The 25,999-nt window shown below is 43.1% G+C and overlaps 1 protein-coding gene across 1 annotated transcript; it reads right to left on the bottom strand.

The window, feature by feature from the left end:
- Nucleotides 1-7,642: 7,642 nt before the first annotated feature.
- Nucleotides 7,643-9,631, bottom strand: LOC123395847 (cinnamoyl-CoA reductase 1-like). The gene is made up of 6 exons (XM_045090882.1): nt 9,393-9,631; nt 9,076-9,245; nt 8,788-8,976; nt 8,511-8,673; nt 8,221-8,410; nt 7,643-8,131 (listed from the first exon to the last, which is right to left on the bottom strand). The coding sequence occupies exons 1-6, from the start codon at nt 9,523-9,525 to the stop codon at nt 7,942-7,944; spliced, it is 1,035 nt and encodes a 344-aa protein (XP_044946817.1). The 5' UTR covers nt 9,526-9,631; the 3' UTR covers nt 7,643-7,941.
- Between the last annotated feature and the right edge of the window lie 16,368 nt (nt 9,632-25,999).

Below are 25,999 nucleotides of genomic sequence, written 5' to 3' on the forward strand. Positions count from 1 at the left end.
CGGTCCGCGGCACCGGCTTGGGGAAGGGGAAAGAAATTGGGGCCGGGGGCGTTTCCGTCATTCTGTGACGGGGCGGGCCTGTGGCTGGCGGTGGGCCCGGGGTGCGGGGCGGAAGATTCTGGAGGGGTCGAGCTGCGTCGCCTCGCCCCCGGCCGTTCGTTCGGGGCTTGGTCGTTTGGGTGGCGGAGAAGGTTCCTTTTCGCAGAAGGGATTTGTTTTTCTTTCTTTATTTATATCGTTCTCGACGTGGCAATGGCGAAAGGTCAAATGCGAAGCTGGTCTGGAATAAATGCGGGAAACTGTGAAGGATTTGCTTTCTTGGACGATCATGCAACAGTGCGTGTCCGGTATGGCGTGACCAAGAGTTCGTGGTTACCTAAGAGTTTATTGGCCCTGTTTGGATACTCTAACTCGGTTAGAGGTTAGAGTTAGATTCTAACCCTGAACTAACCCTAAACTAACTCTAACCAAAGAAGTGTTTGGATGAAAGGGTTAGATTGTCAATAAATGCATCTTTTCCAATCATTTGGCTCCTTTATCAAGGATTTGGTGTGGTGAAGGTAGAGAGAAAAGTAACTTTTTGTGGGCCCAACCCAACTATAACCCAAATAAGCACCTCTTGGATGGGTTAGTTTTTTTGGGTGGGTTAGATGCAACTAACCAATTCTAACCCTCCATGTTTGGATGTTATGGGGTTACATTGGTCCAATCTAACCAACTCTAACTCTAACTCATGAATCCAAACAGGGCCATTATAGGAAAAAGTCTAATTTCAACCTTGAATTTGTATTGTTCGAACGGAATAAACCCTCAACTCGAAATCCCGATCGATTGCACCCTGAACTATGCAATACCGGTCTAAATCAAACCCTCGCACTATGTCAACCGGGATTCATTTTTTGGGCCGGCCCGTTTTAAAATCACGAACATATTTAATATTTTTGGAACATATTTCGAAACGGACAACACATTTCCAAACAAATAATTTTTTCCTTGAAACACGAACATTTTTTATAATATGTGAACCATTTTATAAAATCTCTCAAAAATAGAAAACGTGAATTTTTTTCAAACTCGGAACATTTTTCAAATTCGAAAATATTTTTTGGATGCGCAAACATTTTTTCTTGTAGTTGTGGAGTGATGCATGCATTTGTTTTTGTAGTTGTGAGTATATTAAGACTGTAGCTTAAGCTCTACCTGGTCAGCATTTTTTTAAATTTGTTAATTTTTTTCAAAAATGACAAATCTTTTTTCCAATATTTCTTACAGTGTGTTGGGACAAATCCGGTCCGAAGATGAACGCCGAATAGCCTACAGGTACGCATAATACACACGTACATGCACACGTAATATACAATAAATATTTTGACGACACACAATGAACTCTATATAATATAAGAGAAAATAAACAGTAACAAAAAAAGAAAAAAAGAAATCAAAAAATAAAAAGTATAAGATATAAATTGAAACAGAAAATAAAAATAAAAATAAAACGAAAGGAAAAAAAAAGAACCAGAAAACAAAAATATAAAAAACAAATAACAAACGAAAACTGAAGCAAAACAATGCGTAGCACTGAAAAAGGAGCTTCATTGTTCGAAACTAATGTGTAATTGATGACTGTTAATGACCGTAAAATAATGTTAGAGCCAAAGACCTAGCGCTGAGGTTTAAAATATATTTCAAAATTATAAAAATATAGATGTGTGTAATTTTAAAATTGTTGCATTTGGAAAATGTCCATACATTTCAAAAAAGTGTTGGGGACAATTAAAAAATGTATATGATGTATTATTATTTTTAACATGTATTCTAAAAAATGTTAATCATATGTTAAAAACCATTTTAAGGTGCTTCCTACGTACTATAAAATAACCTGTGGACTTTACAATGTTTTTGAAAATCCCTGAATTTTAATTTTGAAAATCCATTTACTTGTTTTCAAAATTGTTGAACTTTTTTTATATCCGTGGTTATTTCTTCAAAATTCATGAACTTTTTTCTCACTTTTTTTAATTCCGTAAATATTGTGATGTCCGATAGCGAGATGGGCCTGACTGGTCTGGCCCAGTCTTTTCCGCGCGTGCGCAGCCCAATCCCGGTCAAGTCAGCAATCCCAGTTTGCCAAATAAATCCAGGGTTCTTTTTAGACCAGGATTACATAATTCAGGATGCAATCGACAGGGATTTTGAGTTGGAGGTTCATTTCGTCGAACCTCTACAAATTCAGGGTTCAAAATGGACTTTTTCCTTTATTATATTAGGAGCAACTCTAACGCGTCGACTCAAATAATAGTATTTTTTGTTCATCTTTTATCCGTTTGGATCGGTAGTCCGTTCGGCGTCCGTTAAGTTTAAGATTTAGATCGATAATGCGTCTAACTTCCTCAACCTATATTTAACGGCGTGACCGACTAACCGTCTTTTTTTATAAAAATATGCACATATTTTGCAATATTTGACAAGCAGACATATAAAAAATAGCATAGTTTAACAACCAAATAAAGCATAGTTTTCAAATAAATAATATATATAGTTTTACAAACCAAATAAAAATTAAATTGTCTCAAATACATATGAAAAAGATACATCTGTTGGTTGCCAACATGAACCCACATATTCTCTAAACTTTGCATAAAATGCTCTAAAGCTAATGTAATTTCATTAATAGTGATAGGCGATGATCCCACTAAATTACCAGTGGCACTCAGAGCATCCAAATTGCAACTCATTAAGAAACTACCACCGGTAATAGTATCAAGCACAAATATATACCAAGTAGTGATATCCATATAGAAATTACGATGCAAGATGTTGGTGGATTGCCTACGAGTTGATCTATTTTGAGCATCACAAATCCTATGCCAACCATCTTTCAAACTTTATCCTCCCCTTTGTTTAAAGTTAAGCACCTCATTTTTGGGAGTAAGCGGAACACTTGCACCCAATGCGGGCATGTGGGTTGTCAAGCCCCTTGAACTTGTAACTTGCAAGTATTAAGTAGTGATTGATAGATAATATAAATATAAATAAAATAATAGAATATAGAAGGCAGCAATATTTTTAGGGGTTTAGTAATATATTTTTGTGAAAACCTGAGCGCCATAGTTTTTTCTAGTGGTATCTCTCTCGAAGATAGCATATATTGGGTAGACTAATTACTTTTGGCCAATTGATAGAAAACCACATAGTTATGGAATATTTATTCACGACAATGATCATATATATAGGCATCATGTCCATAAGTAAGTAGATCGACTCCTGCCTGCATCTACTATTACTCCATTCATCGATCACTATCCAACATACATCTAGAGTATTAAGTATGGAACAGAGTAATGCTTCGAGAAAGATGACATGATGTAGAAAAAGTAAACTTACCTAATATGAATAAACCCTATCTTTTTATCCTTAATGACAGCAATACAAATACGTGTCATGTCCCCTTCTACCATTGGGACTAAACACCGCAAGATTGAACACATAACAACACATCCCTTACACTCAAGATAAATCAATCTAGTTGGTCAAACCAAACAAATATATTAGAGAGAGATATGAAGCTATAATAATCATGCATAAATAATTCAGAGAAAACTCAATATATTTTCATGAATAAGCTAATCATAAACCCACAATCCATCGGATGCCAACAAACACATCGGAAAGAAGATTACATCGAATAGATCACTGTGGGAATCGCGGTGAACTTTGTATTGAAGAACATAGAAAGAGATAGTCGTATAAGTACTAGCTATGGACCTATAGGTCTGTTGTAGACTACTCAAACATCACTATGGGATCAACAAGGTCGATGAAGAGGCCTTTCGTGATCGACCTCCCTCCGACAGGGCACCGGAACAAGGCTCCAGATGGGATCATGGCGGAATAGAGACTTACGGCGGCGGAAAAAGTGTTTCAGATGACTCTTTGGTGTTTTATCGATTTTATAAGATTTATAGAGGCGGAGTTAGGTCAGGAAACGCCAGGGCGTGGTCCCAAGCCATCAGGGCACACCTTGTTGCCTTGGCACCACCTCATGTGGTGTCTGGCCTCCCTCCAAAGCTTCTAGGTCTTCTTTTTGTCCAGAAAAAATCGTCAAATAGTTTCGTTGCATTTGAACTTCATTTGATATTGATTTCATGGAAAGCCAAAAACACATAGAAAACAACAACTCACACTAGGCACTGTGTTAATAGGTTAGTTCCCCAAAATGATACTCACTCCGTCCGGAAATACCTGTCATTAGAATGGATGTTTCTAGATGTATTTTAGTTCTAGATACATCCATTTTTATCAATTTGTGCGGCAAATAATTTCGGACGGAGGGAGTATAAAACAACATATAAATGCATATAATCTATCCAAGAATGATAATATAATAACATGAAATAATTAAAAATTATAGATATGTTGGTGATGTATCAACGACCCGAGCAAGGACGAGTTCTGGGACTAGTTCAAAAGCTTCGACGAGGAATACTTCATCTTTGAGTAGTAGGCGTTTGAACTAGTAGTAGTCATTGGAGTAGTAGTTATGTGGATGTAGTAGTATGAATTGTAGTAGTCCTTCAAATTATGTTTAATTATGTTTGAAATGAAGTAGTAGTTGAACTTGGTATATTTGAAATGCAGTAGTATTTGAAGTTTCTAAAAGAGGTAAATACTCCAGTGGTGCTTGAACTTGTCATATATGTTCAGTTTAGTGTCTGAACTTGAAAAATACGTCAAACTGGTTCTAAAACTTGACATGAACGTGCAGATACGATGCTAATTTCATTCGTATACATAGAGTCCACCGATGTGGCACTGTATATGGCTGACTTGGCAATGACATTACATGGGTTCCACTTGTAGCAACGAACCTCATGGTATGCAAATATTAGTGTGCCCGCTAAATAAATATATAATGGTTTGAAATAAAATATCTTACAGAAAATGTTCCTGATCTTTTAAAAATTATTCCCTAGTTATTTATGAAATACTATTTAAAATATAGTACATTTGTGTTTAAAAATGTTTACTTAATATTTTTTAAATATATGTATGTTTTTCAAAATAATGCGTGAATATTTATAGAAGTACATGAACATTTTTTTAAAAGTTTCATGTACTTCTAAAAATATACACTAGTTTTTCAAAAAAAGTATATCCAATTGGAAATATATATATATATATATATATATATATATATATATATGAGTTATAACCATGTATTTATAATATAAATAACAAGCATGTTTCAAATTACTATTTTCCAAACATTTGAATAATTATTCACATATTTTTATAACTCATAATTATCTTGTTAAATAAAATGTATGTATAGCTAAAAGTACATATAATTTAAAAGCTTTATATGTATACTTGTAATATACTCATATATTTTAATTTTTTGCATTAAGTAATCATTTTAAAACACTAATGAATTATATTTAAAATAGTATTTCATAAATAACTAGGGGATAATTTGGAAAAAAAACACAGAACTTTTTTAGTAAGATATTTTATTGTAAACCATTGTATATTCATTTTGTCTGCACATGAATATTTGTGATGAAGTAATTATTTATGTACCACAAATATTCGTGACCGACAGCATGGCATGGAGCCTTGTTTATGTTTTTTTAATAATATATTTGTATGGATAATTTTTAACCATGAGGTGATTATTAATAACACATCAATATTCAAATCTAACTTTTATTATTATGATTATTATTTGCATATGTTTTTATTTTATAAAAGAAATGGCACTTTGTACTCTACATTAAACATCGGAAGCCATAGTTGACAACAACTTAAGGTGGGCGTCGTGGCCAGCCAATGTTGCACTAGGTCGTGGGATCGAATTCTGTCAGCGTGATTTTTCATTTTGATTTTCTGCTACAAATGGGCCACATGTCATTGTCAAGTCAGCCACACTCTACGTATACAAATGGAATTGACACCGTATTTGCACGTTCGTGCTAAGTTTTAGAACCAGTTCAATGTATTTCTCAAGTTCACGCACTAAATTGAACATTCGTGGCAAGTTCAAACACCGCTAGTGTATTTAGCTCTTTCTAAAATTTACATTTCCATTTTACATCACCTGTTGGAGCTACACTTTAACATTCCGTTTTACAAATGGGCCACATGCCATGTCACTGTCAAGTCAGCCACACTCTATGTATACAAATGGAATTGACACCGTATTTGCACGTTCGTGCCAAGTTTTAGAACCAGTTCAATGTATTTCTCAAGTTCACGCACTAAATTGAACATTCGTGGCAAGTTCAAACACCGCTAGTGTATTTAGCTCTTTCTAAAATTTACATTTCCATTTTACATCACCTGTTGGAGCTACACTTTAACATTCTGTTTTACAAATGGGCCACATGCCATGTCACTGCCAAGTCAGCCACACTCTACGTATACAAATGGAATTGACACCGTACTTGCACGTTCGTGCCAAGTTTTAGAACCAGTTCAATGTATTTCTCAAGTTCACGCACTAAATTGAACATTCGTGGCAAGTTCAAACACCGCTAGTGTATTTAGTTCTTTCTAAAATTTACATTTCCATTTTACATCACCTGTTGGAGCTACACTTTAACATTCCGTTTTACAAATGGGCCACATGCCATGTCACTGCCAAGTCAGCCACACTCTACGTATACAAATGGAATTGACACCGTATTTGCACGTTCGTGCCAAGTTTTAGAACCAGTTCAATGTATTTCTCAAGTTCACGCACTAAATTGAACATTCGTGGCAAGTTCAAACACCGCTAGTGTATTTAGCTCTTTCTAAAATTTACATTTCCATTTTACATCACCTGTTGGAGCTACACTTTAACATTCCGTTTTACAAATGGGCCAGATGCCATGTCACTGCCAAGTCAGCCACACTCTACGTATACAAATGGAATTGACACCGTACTTGCACGTTCGTACCAAGTTTTAGAACCAGTTCAATGTATTTCTCAAGTTCACGCACTAAATTGAACATTCGTGGCAAGTTCAAACACCGCTAGTGTATTTAGCTCTTTCTAAAATTTACATTTCCATTTTACATCACTGTTGGAGCTACACTTTAACATTCCGTTTTACAAATGGGCCACATGCCATGTCACTGCCAAGTCAGCCACACTCTACGTATACAAATGGAATTGACACCGTACTTGCACGTTCGTGCCAAGTTTTAGAACCAGTTCAATGTATTTCTCAAGTTCACGCACTAAATTGAACATTCGTGGCAAGTTCAAACACCGCTAGTGTATTTAGCTCTTTCTAAAATTTACATTTCCATTTTACATCACCTGTTGGAGCTACACTTTAACATTCCGTTTTACAAATGGGCCACATGCCATGTCACTGCCAAGTCAGCCACACTCTACGTATACAAATGGAATTGACACCGTACTTGCACGATTCGTGCCAAGTTTTAGAACCAGTTCAATGTATTTCTCAAGTTCACGCACTAAATTGAACATTCGTGGCAAGTTCAAACACCGCTAGTGTATTTAGCTCTTTCTAAAATTTACATTTCCATTTTACATCACGTGTTGGAGCTACACTTTAACATTCCGTTTTGCATCATTTGCCGGAGTTGGCTTTTTTAAGATGTAAAAAACATTGTTTAAAGATGTAAATTCATATCTCCTGCTTTTACATCTTTAGATTTGCATCTTCGCTCTAAGATGCACTTTGGACATCTTTTTCTGAAAGAAGGTTTGAAAGAGGAACACCTTATTATGGAATGAAAACATTATTACAAATGGTATTTTCTTAAACGTGCCTAGAAATGGCCCGCGCAGAAAAGGAAAAGTCGTGCCTAGAAGTGGTCCATCTTCGACCTTCAACTTCAGACGCTGGATTGGGGTGAGCCGACTGCAAGACACGATTGTAGAACTTGTGCATGCACCTGGCGCCTGATCTCTCGCCGTTGCTGAACCTAAATCTTGTTGTAAATAGGAGGGAAACGGCATGGCCCAGCCCCGTCCACATCGTCGAGAAACCCGGCCTGCTGGCAGAACTTGACGGTGTCCGTGATGGTCTCCTCCAGCGACCGGCAGCTCCACCCCAGCTTCTTGAGCTTGTCGGTCGTCATCGGAGCCGGGTGATCCATGTCACAGATGCTCTCCCTGCAATTTCCCCGAAGTGAATGAAGTCAGCCAGAGCTGGGGAGATGGGCGCCCAGAGTGCAGGAAATGATAAAGATGCCTCCGCTTACTTGCTGACTAGAGGATAGTCAGGGTACATATTCTTGAGCATGTCCCGCAGGTCGCGGGCGGTGATGACATGCGGCGCGCAGATGTGCCTGCCGACGGCCTCAGGCGCCTCGTAGAGCAGGAGCAGAGCGTCGGCGGTGTCGCGCACGTCGACGATGTGCCACAGCTTGTCCCTCATCCGGCCAGGCCCTCCTGCACGCACCGGCTCCCAAAGTATGAGAAACAAGAGGGCACGAGATAGGTATCATGGCCAGCTTGCGAGCGTGAGGTGATGACTGATGACTGAAACCACCTTTGAGGAAGTAGATGAGGAACTGGCTGCTCGCATTCACCGTTGGCTGCAGCAGGGGACCGAACACCACCGCCGGGTTGGGAGTGACCACATCCAGGCCGGTTCGCTGTCTGTACTCGAGCGCCGCCTCTTCTGCGGTGATCTTGGAAACCGAATACCAGTCCTGCAGAGCCATGGCGAAGATGACGAAATCACAAGTTCATGAACTGGTCGGTTTCTATAAGATCACAATAAAAATTGGTGCCTCCCTGTTAGCAGCACTAGATACGGATAGTACCTCATTGTTCCTGCAAAACTCTCTGTCTGACCAACAAGTTTCATCTTTGATCTTGTCGGCGGGCCAATCTTTCGGGTTGATATCGACGGCGACTATGGATGAGACGACGACTAGCCGCCGAACCTTCGCGGCGGACGCAGCCTCCAGCACATTCCTGGTACCAGTAGCGGCAGGACCCAGAACCTCAACCTGTGCGCGTATGGTATGAATACTTAGTCTAATCTTAAGTTGTACTAAACTATAGAGATATACTATGTGATAAACAAGATTTGAGATGTGCAGACTCACCTCTGGATCAGTCACATCCCCCGTAGGAACCGGGCTGGCGACATGGAAAACTCCTTGGCATCCCTCTATGGCAGCCGCCATCGCGTCATTATCGAGCAGATCGGCCTTGATAAGCTTGAGATTTTCAGATGCGTTCTCTAGCGACCTCAGATGGCCGGTCTTCTTCTCGCCTGAAACATTATCAAAGCTATTCATCAGTTTACAGTATGACACTATAAATATATACTACTCCGTACTAGGGTACTTGATCAGTCAGGCGTCCGGACTCCAGGGAACGGCGATCCATGGCAAGAAGGGGTCAAGCAGGAGGCACGTACCAAGGTCGCGGACGGTGCCGCGGACGGTGTAGCCGCGGGAGAGGAGGAGCTTCACGAGCCACGAGGCGATGTACCCGCCGGCGCCGGTGACGCACACCGTCTCCCCTTTCCCTCCCTCTGGACGTCCGGCCATGGCTGATAGGCTCCGCTCCACCCACCCACCCACCTGCGCGCGAGCTCCACTCAACGTATGTTGTTTGCTAGCAGCAGCAGGAATGCTCAACGATAGTTACAAGGTCAGGAAAGCAGCCTATTACAAGGCCTAGAAGTAGTCAAGTGCACGTTGCACCAAAATTTGGTGGGCACACGCACAAAATCAGCATTGATTATTATATTTTTACAATAGAAACTATAATGTAACTTTGGGTGGCCTGTAGATTATGATACGAGGAGCCTATCCCGCATCCCGTCATTTAAAAAAAAAAAGACCAATATAAATATATTAGTTATGCGTATATATATTAGATCATGATAAAAAAATATGAATAGTGGTTATGTGAACCCTAGGAATCCTGGTATCTATATAAACTAGAGGTTCTCATCCACGTAGACACGTTGAATCATCTAGGGTTTAGCTTATACGATCCCGAGTTAGATCAACTCTGTAATCATCATTCACATCAATATAATCGAGTAGGACGTAGGATTTTACCTCATCAAGATGGCCCGAACCTGGGTAAATACTGTCTCCCCCTTCTCCTGCAACGCATCGATCCAAGGTCCACAGTTCAGGACCCCCTACCCGAGATATGCCCGTTTTGATACCGAAATTGGTGCTTTCATTGAGAGTTCCTCTATTGGATCGACCGAGAGATCGATGGCTCGCCTAATCATTAGCGATCGTTTCAGCAACGGGGACGTATTCGTCACCAGACAGGTTTTCTCGTTCGGCAGGGTCATGCTGCGCGCAGATTTGACCGACCATCTTGGCCAGATCGGAGGTTTTGTCCCCGATCATGAGATAAGGTTTGGAAATCTTGGATTCTCAACCGATTCCCGGGGCGATCTGATCCCCGCCAAGATCTCGTCTTCTACCGATGAGATCCAAAACCCCGAATCCTTAACTTCGGGTCCAGCATCCACCATTGCCTCGAATCCCTCTTCACTGAAGAGTCAACTTTTAGCTCGGACCCGGCCTCAGTGCCCGGACTACAACAAACGGCTTTTGCCGAACGCGCTTCCCTCACGGATGCCGCGGAGGTCAACTTCAAAAACCACCCAATGATGGATCAGGACGAGCCCTCAGTGTTAAACGAGATGCTCAACCAGATCCAATCGTTGCTCATATCAAACAACCACAACCCGACCTATTCATAATTCGGCTCAAAGGCGGAATATGGGGACTTTTATGGCCCACCCACCACCCACTTGGTAGCCACCGTCGAAGATTTAACCGACGCGATGGATTACGCCTCAAGGAGTTGGAAGATATGGACGACAAGACCAATCACCCCATCCCTATAAATGCAGGGCAATGGGCTGCAACGTCCACTTATGATGTCTACATGGTAGACACGCCCGATAACAACGACGATCTTACCCCCAAACCAAACGATGACAAGTACGGGGAGGAGCCATCAAAGCGCTGAAGCAACATAAGCGTGCCAAGGCAAACAAGGGAAACGTTTCTGCATAGGGAAATGTGGAAAATACAGCCCCGGCCTAGAGGACCGTGATAACCTCGAGGTTCTAGAACAGCCACAAGAGGACTCGAACAGACCCGAAGAGAAGAACAACCCCGATGACCTCAACAAGTCAGATGACGATGATTACCTCCCCCTTCCCCCCGTCAACGCCGACCTGGAGAACGAAGACTTTGCAATTCCTGAGGACCTTGGAGGTTAGGAAGAGTTTAGGCGGCTTCTCATAGCTTCCGCCCGAAGCTTAAAAGTGAAGCAATGGCAGCTCCAGACCGAACAAGATACCATAAACAATAGGTGGACCAAGGTATTGGCTGCCGAAGAAGAATACGACCCTGGATGGCCGAATCAGAGAAGAGCTACCTGCGTTGGCGTCTGCTGCCACAATTCAACTACGAGGCCTGAGAACCCTCATCCCCCAAACATACGGACTATGACCAGCCTGATCACCCGCCTCGAGGGCGTGATAGAGCGGCTGGAGATCCGAGTATAAACCTGAGCCTTCCCGTAGAAAAGGAAAGGAACAAGTGCACCCTAGGGGCAGTCACGACCTGCGACACGACCTGGATAATATAACGGGTCGCAGAAGGTCCATCTGCGGATGGATGAAGCACTGCCCCAATCGATGGAATGGAGAACCACCTCGGGTCACCTACAACAACAGAGACCGGGAATCGTACCGGGCACAACCCAGGGCCGATCTCCGGCGCAACATAGCCCGGGTCACGGGCGCCGCAAACCAACTGTGCTTCATAGAGGAGGTAATGCAACACCAATCCTCAAAAGGGTTTAAACCCATAAATATAGAACAATACGACGGGTCTACAGACCCCGCCGTGTGGATAGAAGATTTCCTTCTCCACATTCATATGGTAAGAGGAGATGGTCTCCACGCCATCTAGTACCTACCTGTCAAGCCAAAGGGACCGGCACGACACTGGTCAAACAGCTTGCCCGAGGAGTCGATCAGGAGCTCGGAAGAGCTCGAGGAAGCCTTCTTATCTAACTTCGAGGGACCTATGTACGACCATCGGATTCTTTCGATCTAAGTAACATTGTCCAAAAGGTGATCAAATTGGCTAGAGAATTCTGTAACTGGTTCTTAACAAAGAAAAACCAAACCGTGGACAGCCCGGACGCCGAGGTAATAGCCTCTTTCAGGCACAATATCTAGGACAAATAGTTGGCTCGCCAGCTCGGCCAGGACAGGCCAAGGACAATTTCCGCCGTCACTGCCCTCAACACCCGCTTTTGCACGGGCGAGGACAATTCGCTAGCTCGGCGCGGCCACAACACGGACGACCCCGGAACCACTGAGGTTTGGGATGGAAATGACAAGCCGAGGAGAAACAAAAACAAGCACCGCCACCGTAACAGTGAGGCCTATGACACAACAGTAAACGATGGATTCCGCAGTTCCAAACCAGGACAGCGGAAGAAACCCTTCAAAGGGAATAGGGATGGACAAAGCCCATGGGATAAAATCATGGAGAGGCCATGCCAGATTCATGGCACCCAAGACAAGCCAACCACTCACAGCAACCGCAACTTCTGGGTGTTCAAGCAGGCCGGCAAACTAACTACCGAAGATCAAGGTAGGGCCCCACGAAGCAAAGACGACGAGGAGCCCCGCCGACCGAGCACCGGGGGCCAAAAACAGTTCCATGCCGAGGTAAAAACCATAAACATGATTTACGTAACTCACATACCTAAAAAGGAGAGGAAGCGAGCCCTTCAGAAGATTTACGTTGTAGATCCTGTAGCCCCGAAATACAATCCATGGTCGGCTTGCTCGAGCAGTTTCGGCCATAGAGATCATCCGACTAGTATCCGTTATGGAGGGTCGGTCGCCCTCGTCCTAGATCCCATTATAGATGGATATCACCTCACCAGAGTCCTTATGGATGGAGGAAGTAGCCTCAATCTGATTTACTCAGATATGGTGGAAAAGATGGGCATAGACCCATCAAGAATCAAACTCAGCAACACTACCTTTAAGGGAGTTATTCCATGAATTGAAGCCCGCTGCTCTGGTACCATAACACTACAGGTTGTGTTTGGCTCGCCTGATAATTTCCGCAATGAAGACTTGATCTTCGACACCGTCCCCTTTCATAGCGGGTACCACTCACTACTCGGACACACAGTCTTCACCCGCTTGAACGTTGTGCCCCACTATGCTTATTTGAAGCTCAAGATGCCCGGACCCAGAGGACTCATCACCGTCAACGGTAGCACAAAGCGCTCACTCAGGACTGAGGAACACACCACCGCCCTGGCAGCCGAATGCGAGCACGACAACGAAGCATCATGTCGTAAGTCGATCACCAAGGCGATACCAACACGCAAGCGAGCCCGAGCCCAATCAGGTCCTCCAGAGACGTCTTCGGCACCAAGCACATAGGGATACGCTCCCCACAACACGGCCCGAACACCCTCAAGGTATGTCCCTCGTCGACACAATTTCATTCTCAAGATACCATGGGCAGCTGTGTGGGCCCTCAAACAAGAAACATATGCTCGGCTAGACCAAGCTATGGTAACAACGTATCCACAGACAAAAACGGAATATCATGAAGAAATTCCCAAGCGTCAAGCTCAAAGTCATCGACAGCTTCTCAAGACCCTTCATTCAATGTCCGTCTGCCATCTGCACCCACCTCTAAAAAATATTACCCCTCCCCTCTAAGGAATAGGAGAGATATCGCAGCCAAAAGCTGGGCGTACGTCAAGTCACCCGTGGAAGGCTGGAGGCAAACCATTGCTTAAAATTATGTAGCTTAGAAATAGTACTTACTTGTAACAGGTGCCTTGGTGCCAAGAATTATAAAAATTCCTTACACACATCTTTTTGTAGATGCTCTTTTCTTCTTTTATATGCTTGTTCCATACTGATCGGTGCCGACGAGCCAAACTTGCTTTATACATGTTAAAGTGCAACCGACTAATAGACCGGGGCCTTGGATAATAACACCACCCCAAGCACCACACCATCACTACTTCTTCCCTTAAGTGTTCGGTTTCTCGGTTTTTTCTTTATATGCATCGGTTCCGAATTATGTCTTGGGTATACACTTAGGTTGCCCCGCTCCTGTGCTTACCCTCTTACGTTCCGCTTGTTCGGCTAAAGGGGTAAAAGGAGAACCACTGCGATTGTATTCCTAGCTGGCCTGGTTAAAAATACATAAGTGGAGAAAGCTGAAAACTGACCGTCATAATAAGTGAGAACTGGTCTGCAATCTGAGCTCATTTTACAAAGCCGATAGAGGCTATTCCATGTCATACGAGTGGGTTTGCATTTATGCGAACCTTGTGGTAAATATTTTGAGTTTCGGTTTCTCCTCTTACTACAAAAGACTGGGGGCTTGTAACTGATACGTCCTAAACATATCTATAATTTCTGCTTGTTCCATGATCTTTTGGGTGACATTGTTATATGTTTTGCTACACTTTTATATCATTTTACACATATTTGGACTAACCTACTAACTCAGTGCACCCAGTGCCAGTTTCTATATGCTGATGTCTATATTGCAGAGGCTTTTACCCAATTTTCTGAAGCCCGAAAAATTCCAGCAAAAATATAAAAAAATCAGCGAAACAGAAGCTTCCGGATCACAAAAGATGGGCCAGAGGGGGCGAGGGGCTGCCCAGGGGACCTGCTGGCGCGGCCAGGCCCTAGGCCGTGCCAGAAGGCCGCCTGGGTGGGACCAACCTCCTTCGATGCCCTCCTTTGGTCTATATTTAGAGTCCCGAGAGGAAACCCTTCCACAACTTCCAGAATCGCGAATTTCTCCATCATTCCGCCGCCGCAACACTTCCGAGATCGGGAGCGTTAGGAGACCTCTTCCCGGCACCCTGCCGGAGGGAGGATGGACCTCCGAGAGCTCCTACACCGCCATGGACGCTTCCTGGACGTGCCGTGAGTAGTCCTCCTTGGACCATGAGTCCATGACCAGTAGCTATATGATGTCTTCTCTCCAATCTTGTGCTTCAGTGATTAGTCCTTGTGAGCTGCCCTACATGATCAAGGCATCTATGTAATTCTCTTGCTATTGATATGCTCGGTTTGTTGGGATCCGATGGATTATGAGATTATGTTCAGATTGTTATGAGTTATATATTTGATTATCCTTTTATATTATGTTCATTAGTGATTCATGCATGTTCTCCGTTGCTATTTATTGCTTTGGCCGAGTAGTAGATTGTAACTCCAAGAGGGAGCGTTATGCATGATTGTGGGTTCATGCCCCTTGATGTCTAGCTTGAGTGACAGAAACATGAGACTAGGGGATGTGCTGTTGCCACCAGGGAGAAAACAATGGTGCTTGTGACCACGGTTGCAAGGATTGTTTACCTTACACATAGTCCGTTAATGAAGTTGTCCGTTGCTTTGCGTTTACACTTTGGGTGGGGCTCACAACTTAATACCGGCGAGATGTTCTGGATAGATATGTCAAGGTGCATGATTAGTAAGTAGATGCTGATGAATAAACGGTCTACTTGTCTTGGCGTACTGCCCATTACTATTGAACCTCTAACTATCAAGTAGCATAATTAGCATTGCGATGCGTTCATAATTCTGTCAATTGCCCACCTGTGATTTGTTTACCCAAGCATAGTTGTTTATCGTCTTTTGGGAGAGAGACATCACTAGTGAACATCATGTGACTCCGGTCCATATCATCATCATTGTTTACACCTCCACCATTTACTGTTTTCATTTACTTTTCCGTTGCAATCACCATTACTATTCCCGCTTGTGTTTTGATCCTTTGCAAACTACAAGGCCGAAGAAATTGACAACCTCTTTGTACTCGTTGGGAGCAAAGTTATTTGTGTGTGTGCAGGTCCACGTCTTCTGCTAGCACCAGGGTGGGAGACACCTACTTGTTGAGCCTAGGAGTCCTCTTGGTTCGATAAACCTTACAGTTCCTTGTGAGGGAAAACGTGCTGCTAACTACATCTCAACCTTCCACTTGGGGTAACCAACGAGGTGTGATAGGTATATACATTATCTCGTCATCAAGCAAAGTTTTCTGGCGCCGTTGCCGGGGACTCCAGTCTTCAAGATAGGGGAGTTGCACGCTATCCTTTACCTTTGATTTTTAGTCTGGTTAGTTTGCTTTTTTATTTTTTTGCTTTAGAGTCCTATACCAAAAACCACAAAAAAATTAGTTAGTTTGCTTTTAGTTGTCAAGCATGTTAAGGTTTGATGCTTGGAAGGAATCCGAGTCCTAGATTTCCATCAAAGGAATGGAGAAAATATGAAGGAAGCATGGGATAGAATTTCTGAAGCACACAAAAGAATTATGGCTTGGATACCTATGAAAATTGTGCTTAGATTTTTTTATCATGGTCTCTTTATTTGGTGCAAACACTCTCTTGATATTGTAGCTAAAGGAGATTTTTTAGAGTGTGATGAGGCAAGAGCTCTTGATATTATACATGGTCTATCTAATAATCTTGTTTATAATCATGGTTATGACACTATTATAGATAGACTTGCGACCATTGAAAGGAAAATAGATGCTCTAGACTTAAGAGAAAGAGAGAAACCCATGGTTGATAAGGAACAAATTTTGAAAATAGATGATGAGTGGGAACCTTTTGTTAGAATTACCATCTCTAACCAAGACTTCCTTGCTTATTGTGATATTGGATCCATGGTTTCTACAATGCCAAATGTTGTTTATGATTCTCTCTGGTTAGACATGGATATTTTTTCATCTTATCATGAACATGCTAATGGAGATATTTCTGAAATCCAGGAAAGTTAAAAGATGTCTAGGTTACATTCTCTAAAAGGAATGCAACAGTTGATTTCTTCATCATGGAGCCCAACAAAGGGAATATAGTGCTTGGAAGGGACTTCCTCCAAGCCATGAGAGGCTTCATTGATATAGGTAAAGAACACATACGCTTACGTGGGAAAGTGAAAGGTATGTACCCGTTCCCTAGGAAAAATAAGGATGAACATGTTGAGGATCCGTTTGAAGGTTTTTATAATTCCGATGACCTCGGAGAATCTTGATCCTCCGTCTCGCATTATGCCTAGCTCAAAGGCATAAAAGAAAGCACTTGTTGGTAGGCAACCCAATTTGTTTTAACTTTCATTTTTAGTGGTCTTGATTCTTGTTACTACTCTAGCAACATCATTGTATCTTTATTTTAAAGCTTTGTGCCAATTTATAGCCTCCGATTGCAAGAAAGTTCAAAAAATGTGACATGCTGCCCAGAAACAGATTCTGTCTGCTTGACGAACAAATTCGCCAAAAATCACGAGATCATTTTTTAATCTGAATTGTTTTGACAGCATGCTATATATAATTGTATTTCTGGCATTTGTTCTGAGTTTTTTGATTTGAGTTGCAGAAGTGCCCCGAATAAATTATTTACTACCCGTTGTTCTGTTTTTCGCAGATTCTGCCATGTTTTGCGTTTTCATTGTTTTGCAAATCCTAAGCTTACTTTTTATTTGCAAAAACATTTTGGCAATCATGAGAAGCAGTAGCTTTTCATGAAAATCTTTATTTCTAGCAGGTAATTAATTATTTTATTAAGGGTACTAACCACTCTAATCAGCTTAAGATGAGTTTCGTATGAAGGGAGTTTTCAAGTATGCGATGGGAGATGATGAAAGAAGATACAAGAGTGTCAAGCGCTCAAGCTTGGGGATTTCCCCATGCACCCCAAGAAATATTCAAATCAGACTCATCAGTTCGTCCATCTCCATGCTATATTTTATCACTTCATATGTTATGTGCTATGCTTGCAGCGTCCCGCTATTTACTTTTTAGTTTGTTTTAGTTTTGCTTGCTGGTCATAACAAGTCGGAACCTAGCCTACCTTGTTTTGGGGAGAGACACGCTCCATTCCACTCTAGAACACAACATAGGTTTGCATGCTTATTCTTTTTGTGTGTTCTTCATATTTTCGTAGCTAATGTCATGCTTAGCTCTTAGTTTTCATGATTATATTTTAAGAGCTTTTATTTAGGTTGCTGTTGACCAACAAATATAGGGGATCAATCGTAGTCCTTTCAATAAGTAAGAGTGTCGAACCCAACGAGGAGCAGAAGGATCTGACAAGTGTTTTCAACAAGGAAAAATCTGCAGGCACTGAAATTGTCGGTAACAAGTGATTGTGTGGTGAGATGATTCGTAGTGAGCAACAAGTAACAAAAGTAGCAACGGTGCAGCAAAGTGGCCCAATCCCTTTTGTAGCAAGGGACAAGCCTGAACAAAGTCTTATAAGAGGAAAAACGCTCCCAAGGACACACGGGAATTTCTGTCATGCTAGTTTCATCATGTTCATATGATTCGCGTTCGTTACTTTGATAGTTTGATATGTGGGTGGACCGGCGCTTGGGTACTGCCCTTACTTGGACAAGCATCCCACTTATGATTAACCCCTCTCGCAAGCATCCGCAACTACGAAAGAAGAATTAAGACAAAGTCTAACCATAGCATTAAACTAGTGGATCCAAATCAGCCCCTTACGAAGCAACGCATAAACTAGGGTTTAAGCTTCTGTCACTCCAGCAACCCATCATCTACTTACTACTTCCCAATGCCTTACTCTAGGCCCAAATAATGGTGAAGTGTTATGTAGTCGACATTCACATAACACCACTAGAGGAAAAACAACATACAACATATCAAAATACCGAACGAATACCAAATTCACATGACTATTATTAGCATGACTTATCCCATGTCCTCAGGAACAAAAGTAACTACTCACAAGGCATAATCATAATCATGATCAGAGGTGTAATGAGTAGCATCAATGATCTGAATATAAACTCTTCCACCAAGTAATCCAACTAGCATCAACTACAAAGAGTAATCAACACTACTAGCAACCTTACAAGTACCAATCGGAGTCGTGAGACGGAGATTGGTTACAAGAGATGAACTAGGGTTTCGAGATGAGATGGTGCTGATGAAGATGTTGATGGTGACGAGTCCCCTCCGATGAGAGGAGTGTTGGTGATGACGATGGCGCCGATTTCCCCCTTCGGGAGGGAAGTTTCCCCGACAGGATCGTCCTGCCGGAGCTCTAGATTGGTTCTGCTCAAGTTCTGCTTCGTGGCGGCGGCGAAACCACGAAAAAGCTCTCTCTTGATTTTTTTCCTGGACGAAACCCTCCATATAGCAAAAGAGGGGGCCAGTGGGCCAGTGGGCTTCCCACAAGCCCCCATGGCGCGGCCTGGGGGGGGGGTGGTCGCACCGTGCAGGCTTGTGGGCACCCCGTGGTGCCCCTCCGGCACTTCTTCGGCCCAGTATTTTTTATAAATTGGGAAAAAAATCTCCGTTGATTTTTAAGGAGTTTGGAGTTGCGCAGAATAGGTATCTCAACTTTGCTCCACTTTCAGGCCAGAATTCCAGTTGCCGGTATTCTCCCTCTTCATGTAAACCTTGCAAAATAAGAGAGAAAAGGCATAAGAATAGTACCGTGAAGTGAAATAACAACCAAAGAAGCGATAAATATCAACATGAAAACATGATGCAAAATGGACGTATCAGTTGCTTCTCGAACTCTCTTGAGTTATCATGCTTATCTTGTTTAGAGAGTTGGCTCGTTGCACTGAGTTGTGTGTCTTGCATGAGTAGGTAATTGAGGTTGCTATTTAAGTATAGTAGTAACTTGCAATAGTTTTGATGTATTGATTTGAGTAATGTTTGGACTATTGGTGCCAAGAGCTTGAGCCTATTAGTGATAGGTGACATATTTTGGGAAATCCCTGTGTTTTTCAAAAACTAAAAATTAATTGAGAACTCTAGCTACTAAATTGATAGCTAACCTCTGGAGGGGTTGGAATATATAGAGTACCCTCACGTTACCATGAGTCGAGGATGCGCAAGGATCACCAAACCCCCAAACATTCCTCCTCGGGGTACTTGTCTCTTTGTGAATTTCCTAACTAGATAGAGAGTTACCGATAATAAGTGTATGAGTTCTTCAGACTAATGTGAGTATTCGATTGTTGGCCCTTCCACCATCCATATTTTGCTAGCCTCTTCGGTACCGTGCATTGCCCTTTCTCACATTGAGAGTTGGTGCAAACTCCGCCGGTGCATCCAAACCCATGACATGATACGCTCTGTCATACATAAGCCTCATTATATCTTTCCTCAAAAAAGCCACCATACCTACCTATTAAGGCATTTCCATAGCCTTTTGGAGATACATTGCCATGCAACATCCACCATCTCATGACTTTATCTTCATGTCATACATGCTTTTGCTTGATATAGAGCCGCATGATAGTTGGGCCTTGCCCTTATTACTGCTGCATGACACACTAGTATCATTGCATATCCTGTTACACTGGTAGAGGCATACATTTACATAAATCATGATAGTTTTCACTTGTCTTTATGTTGACTACTTCTTATAAAGTGTGATGATTTTCCTTTTTATTCTTGTAAAAAGTGTTGCCCTTAAGAGAGGAAAAGATCCCAAAGAGGACAAAACAAAAGATCCCAAAGAGGAAAAATGAGAGATAAAAAGAAAGAGCCAAAGATGCCACAAAAAAATAAAAAAAGAGAGAAGGGGGCAACACTACTATTCCTTTTGAAAGATCCACACTCGTACTCCATTGCTATATTGGTACTACCTAGAGATTATCATTCATGCATAACTATGTGGGTACCTTTACACTATAGAACTTGGTTTGCATATTCCAATGATGAGCCTCCTCAAATGAGATCTAGGTCTTCATGAGCAAACAAGTTGGATGCACCCCACTAGTTCCATTGGAGAGCTTACCATAGCTCATATGTGCATCTGTTACATGGCAATCCCTACTCCTCACATCATATCTATCGTTTGGCTTTCTCTTACCTATGGTTGTCCTCATTGATGTGAGCCATTCACACCTTTTTGTCTTCCCCCCATCATTATTCTATTTGCCATCCTAAGTGCCAACATATCTTGCTTACGCTGATCCATTGCATGAGTGCTCAAAGTCGAAAGGGAGAGGATCATTTTGACTTGTGTCTGACTAGTGGTCTGGGGATGAGTCAAAAGAAGATTCCGAAGGGGACCAAGTGTGAAATTTTAGTAGATTGAGTTCTCAAATAAAAAATTATATTTTATGATCTCAACCCATCTCCCACTTCTTGTAGGAAAACACCATTTGGAGACATTCGAGTCACGGACAACGAGAGCTCTTGCACCTTTATGTTCTTACTTTGCTAAACTCAATACTAGATATAGACTCTTGCTTGTTATTATCTTGACTTGAATTGCGTATCTCACTTGCTTTACTTTGAAGTTCTTATATGTGTGTTAGCATTTATCTACTCGAGGGCGAGCAAAAATTAAGCTTGGGAATGTTGATACGTGCCAACCGTATCTATAATTTCTGCTTGTTCCATGATCTTTTGGGTGACATTGTTATATGTTTTGCTACACTTTTGTATCATTTTACACATATTTCGACTAACCTACTAACTCAGTGCACCCAGTGCCAGTTTCTGTCTGTCGATGTCTATTTTGCAAGGGCTTTTACCCAAATTTCCGAAGCCCGAAAAATTCCAGGAAAAATATATAAAAAATCAGCGAAACAGAAGCTTTGAGATCACCGAAGATGGGCCAGAGGGGGGCCAGGGGCTGCCTAGGCGACCTGATGGCACAGCCAGGCCCTAGGCCACGCGAGGAGCCCGCCTGGGTGGGCCCCATCTCCTCCGGTGCCCTCCTTTGGCCTATATTTAGAGTCCCGAGAGGAAAGCCTTCCACAACTTCCAGAATTGTGAATTTCTCCATCGTTCCGCCGCCACAACGCTTCCAAGATCGGGAGCATCAGGAGACATCTTCCTACCAACCTGCCGGAGCGAGGATTGACCTCTGAGAGCTCCTACACCACCATGGACGCTTCCTGGACGTGTCGTGAGTAGTCCTCCTTGGACCATGAGTCCATGACCAGTAGCTATATGATGTCTTCTCTCCAATCTTGTGCTTCAATGGTTAGTCCTTGTGAGCTGCCCTACATGATCAAGGCATCTATGTAATTCTCTTGCTATTGCTATGCTCGGTTTGTTGGGATCCGATGGATTATGAGATTATGTTCAGATTGTTATGAGTTATATATTTGATTATCCTTTTACATTATGTTCCTTAGTGATTCATGAATGTTCTCCATTGCTATTTATTGCTTTGGCCGAGTAGTAGATTGTAACTCCAAGAGGGAGCGTTATGCATGATTGTGGGTTCATGCCCCTCGATGTCTAGCTTGAGTGACAAAAACATGAGACTAGGGGATGTGTTGTTGCCACCAGGGAGAAAACAACGGTGCTTGTGACCACGGTTGCAAGGATTGTTTACCTTACACATAGTTCGCTAATGTAGTTGTCCATTGCTTTGAGTTTACACTTTGGGTGGGGCTCGCAACTTAATACCGGCGAGATGTTCTGGATAGATATCTCAAGGTTGATGATTAGTAAGTTGATGTTGATGAATAAACGGTCTACTTGTCTTGGCGTACTGCCCATTACCATTGAACCTCTAACTATCAAGTAGCATAATTAGCATTGCGGTGCGTTCATAATTCTGTCAATTGCCCAATTGTGATTTGTTTACCCAAGAACAATTGTTTATTGTCTTTTGGGAGAGAGACATCACTAGTGGACATCATGTGACTCCGGTCAATATTATCATCATTGTTTACACCTCCACCATTTACCGTTTTCATTTACTTTTCCGTTGCAATCACCATTACTATTCCCGCTTGTGTTTTGATCCTTTGCAAACTACAAGGCCGGAGAGATTGATAACCTCTCTGTACTCATTGGTAGAAAAGTTATTTGTGTGTGTGCAGGTCCACGTCTTCTGCTAGCGCTAGGGTGGGAGACACCTACTTTTTGAGCCTAGGAGTCCTCTTGGTTTGATAAACCTAACAGTTCCATGTGAGGGAAAACTTGTTGCTGACTACATCTCAACCTTCCACTTGGGGTAACCAATGAGGTGCGAGAAGTATATACATCATCTCATCATTAAGCAGTAACCAATCCTCGATTTAAAGCTCCTAGGAGAGTGTGTCGGTCATGTCTGCATAGTTCTTGAACCCGCAGGGTGTGTACACTTAAGATTCGATGCGGTATTATGAAGTTATATATGTTGGTGGCCGAAGGTTGTTCACAGTCCTAGATGATATCCTGGATGTCACGAAGAGCTCAAATGGTCCGGAGGTAAAGATTGATATAATGGAAAGTGGTATTTGGTTTCTGGAAAAGTTTAGGGCATTTCCGGTAGTGTACGGAAGTGACGAATGGGTTCCGAGGGTCCACCGGGAGGGGCCACCCAAACCGGGGGGCCACATGGGCCTAGGAGGTGGCGCACCAGCCCCTGGTGGGCTTGGACATCCAGCCCCAAGAGGCCCATGCGCCAAACTTGAGAGAGGAGGTGGAGGAGGAGTCCTCCCAAGGGTGTCCACCTCCCTTGTGGGAGGTGGACTCTCCCTCTACTTCGGCCGAACCTCTCCTCCTTGGAGGAGGGGCCGATACGTCTCCAATGTATCTATAGTTTTTGAGTGTTCCATGCTGTTACATTATCATCCTTGGATGTCTTTCAATCATTTTATAGTCATTTTATATCATTTTTTGGTACTAACCTATTGACATAGTGCCCAGTGCCAGTTGCTGTTTTCTGCATGTTTTTACATCGCAGGAAATGAATACCAAACGGAGTCCAAATGCAGTGAAACTTTTTATGGATTTTTTTGGGCCAGAAGACATCCAGTGGGCCAGGAATGCACCCGAGGGGAGCTATGATGGGAGCACAACCCACCACGGCGCGCCTAGGGGCCCAAGCGTGCCCCGGTGTGTTGTGCCCTCCTCGTTGGCCTCCTGCACTGTCACACCCAATGTCGTGGTTTTGTCTTCGTGAAAGGACTTAGTGTTGGAGCCATCGCACCTTGGTGGCGACTCAAAGGGGTTGAACGGGAGCGAGACAGAGATTTACCCAGGTTCGGCCCCTCGTGAGGAGGTAAAAGCCTACGTCCTGCTTTGTGTTGTATTGATGATGGTTCGATTACAAGGAGAGCGTAACTCGCCTGACCTAGCTCTCAATGATTTCTAACCTGCCCTCTCCTTCCCCGGGACTCGCCTTTATATACAGGTCGAGCCCTGAGGGTTTACAAGAGTCCTTGCCTTTACACAAGTCATGATTCTTTCTATCTCTAAGTCGCCATCTTTCCAAGACTTGGTGATCTTCCCAATGATGGATTCTTCCCAAAGATCTTGAACCGCCATTTGGCTCCTGGCCTCATTGGGCCAAAGCTTGAATCTCCAAAGGATGAGTCGCCAGCTTGGTGACCCGGCCCAACTAGGGCGGGTTACTCAACAGATAATATCCCCAACATTAGGCCCCAGATTTGACTTGAACCTGTTCACGCCAACTCTCACCTAGTTAGGGGCGACTCACTTTGCTCTTTTTACACGTCATACACTTAATCCGCCACTCCTTGTAGGAATATCCAAGTCGCCAAACCGTTTTTTGTTAACGCCACCTTATCCCTTTAATCTCGGAAAAAATGATGACGCCATCTCCAACGGATCTTTCGGCACAGATATCCCGAAAATCTCGGCGTCATTAAAGTGAATCTTTATCCTGTTTTCAGTTCCCGCGCGAGGCGCCTCGATTCCAGCACCCGACCCAATAAATAGGCTTCGGGGAAGGGGGCAGGGCACATCCCACCTACCCATTTCGTCGGCCCCTTCTTCCTCGCGACTGCACCGAGAACTCCATCGCCGCCTGAGGTCCTCCGTCTCCGGCCACCACGTCCGACGCATCTTTAGGTCGACCAAGCGTGCAACATCCACCACGGATCTTCCTCGGTCATCTCCGGTCGCCATCACCAGGTCAGCCCTTCGCCATTAGAAGAAGATCTTAGCTCCTCGATGTTCATCGCCCTCCAGTTCCTTAGAACACCTCGAACACCTTCATAGGCGGCAATTGATTTACAACAGCAATGGTAGGCATGATAATATGGGCCACATCCTCAGCCCACTAGCTCCTGTATGGGGATCTAAAAAAGGCTTCTGCCAAATCTCCTTCAATGCTTTTACCCTAGTCATAGATGGTTTCACTTTATCCGGGCCTTTTTTCATTCATTTTAACTTGCCCGTAGATCTGTATTTTGCTGCCTGTCGTGTAGAAATCTGTTTATAAATCCTGATGCTTTGAGATTGTGTCCCTAAACGATAGGAAATTCTTAAGTCGCCTCTGTGCCCAGATCTGGCCCTTTACTGGCGAGCTAATAAACCCCTTTAACCACCCAGTAAATATTTGGCGGGTTAATAGGTTCCCTTAGTCGCCCAACAGATGTTTTGGCGAGTTAATTTACCTGTGAACCTCTCCTCTGTAGCTATGGGCACCGTGTTCAAGGCCGATTGGCTCCCAACCAAAGTTGACGACGCTTTCCTCAACGATTACGTGAAGACGGGAAATATTGACCCGAAAGAAGTTATCGGATGGCGATCCGGTTTAGGCGAAGAGATCCCCAACCCGAAGGAAGGGGAAATAGTTGTCTTTGCTGAGCACCTCGAACGGGGGTTTAAGCCGCCAGGGTCAAAATTCCTCAGAGATGCTATGACTTTTATGAACGTCCGCCTCCAAGACCTAGGCCCCAACTCGATTAGCAACATATGTCAATTCCAAGTATTCTGTGAAGCCTACTTGCGGATGGAACCTTCAGTCCCTTTGTTCTGGTACTTTTTTCATTTGAACCGCCAAACCGAGTTTTCCAATGGCCTAGCTTAGAACTTCGAGGTGTCAACGTTCAACGCCGCATGGACAACTCATTCCCATCACTCGCCATGCCAAGCCATCCCAAAGGCTGGGGCGAGTCTTGGTTTTATTGCGAGGAAACTTCTCCTGAGGGTGAAAACAAACTCCTTGGCCATAGGAAGGAACACCTTCCTACAAACTTTAAACTTCCAGACAGGCTCATTGAAGAAG

The sequence above is a fragment of the Hordeum vulgare genome, chromosome 5H, assembly GCF_904849725.1.
Source record: "Hordeum vulgare subsp. vulgare chromosome 5H, MorexV3_pseudomolecules_assembly, whole genome shotgun sequence".
NCBI lineage: Eukaryota > Viridiplantae > Streptophyta > Magnoliopsida > Poales > Poaceae > Hordeum > Hordeum vulgare.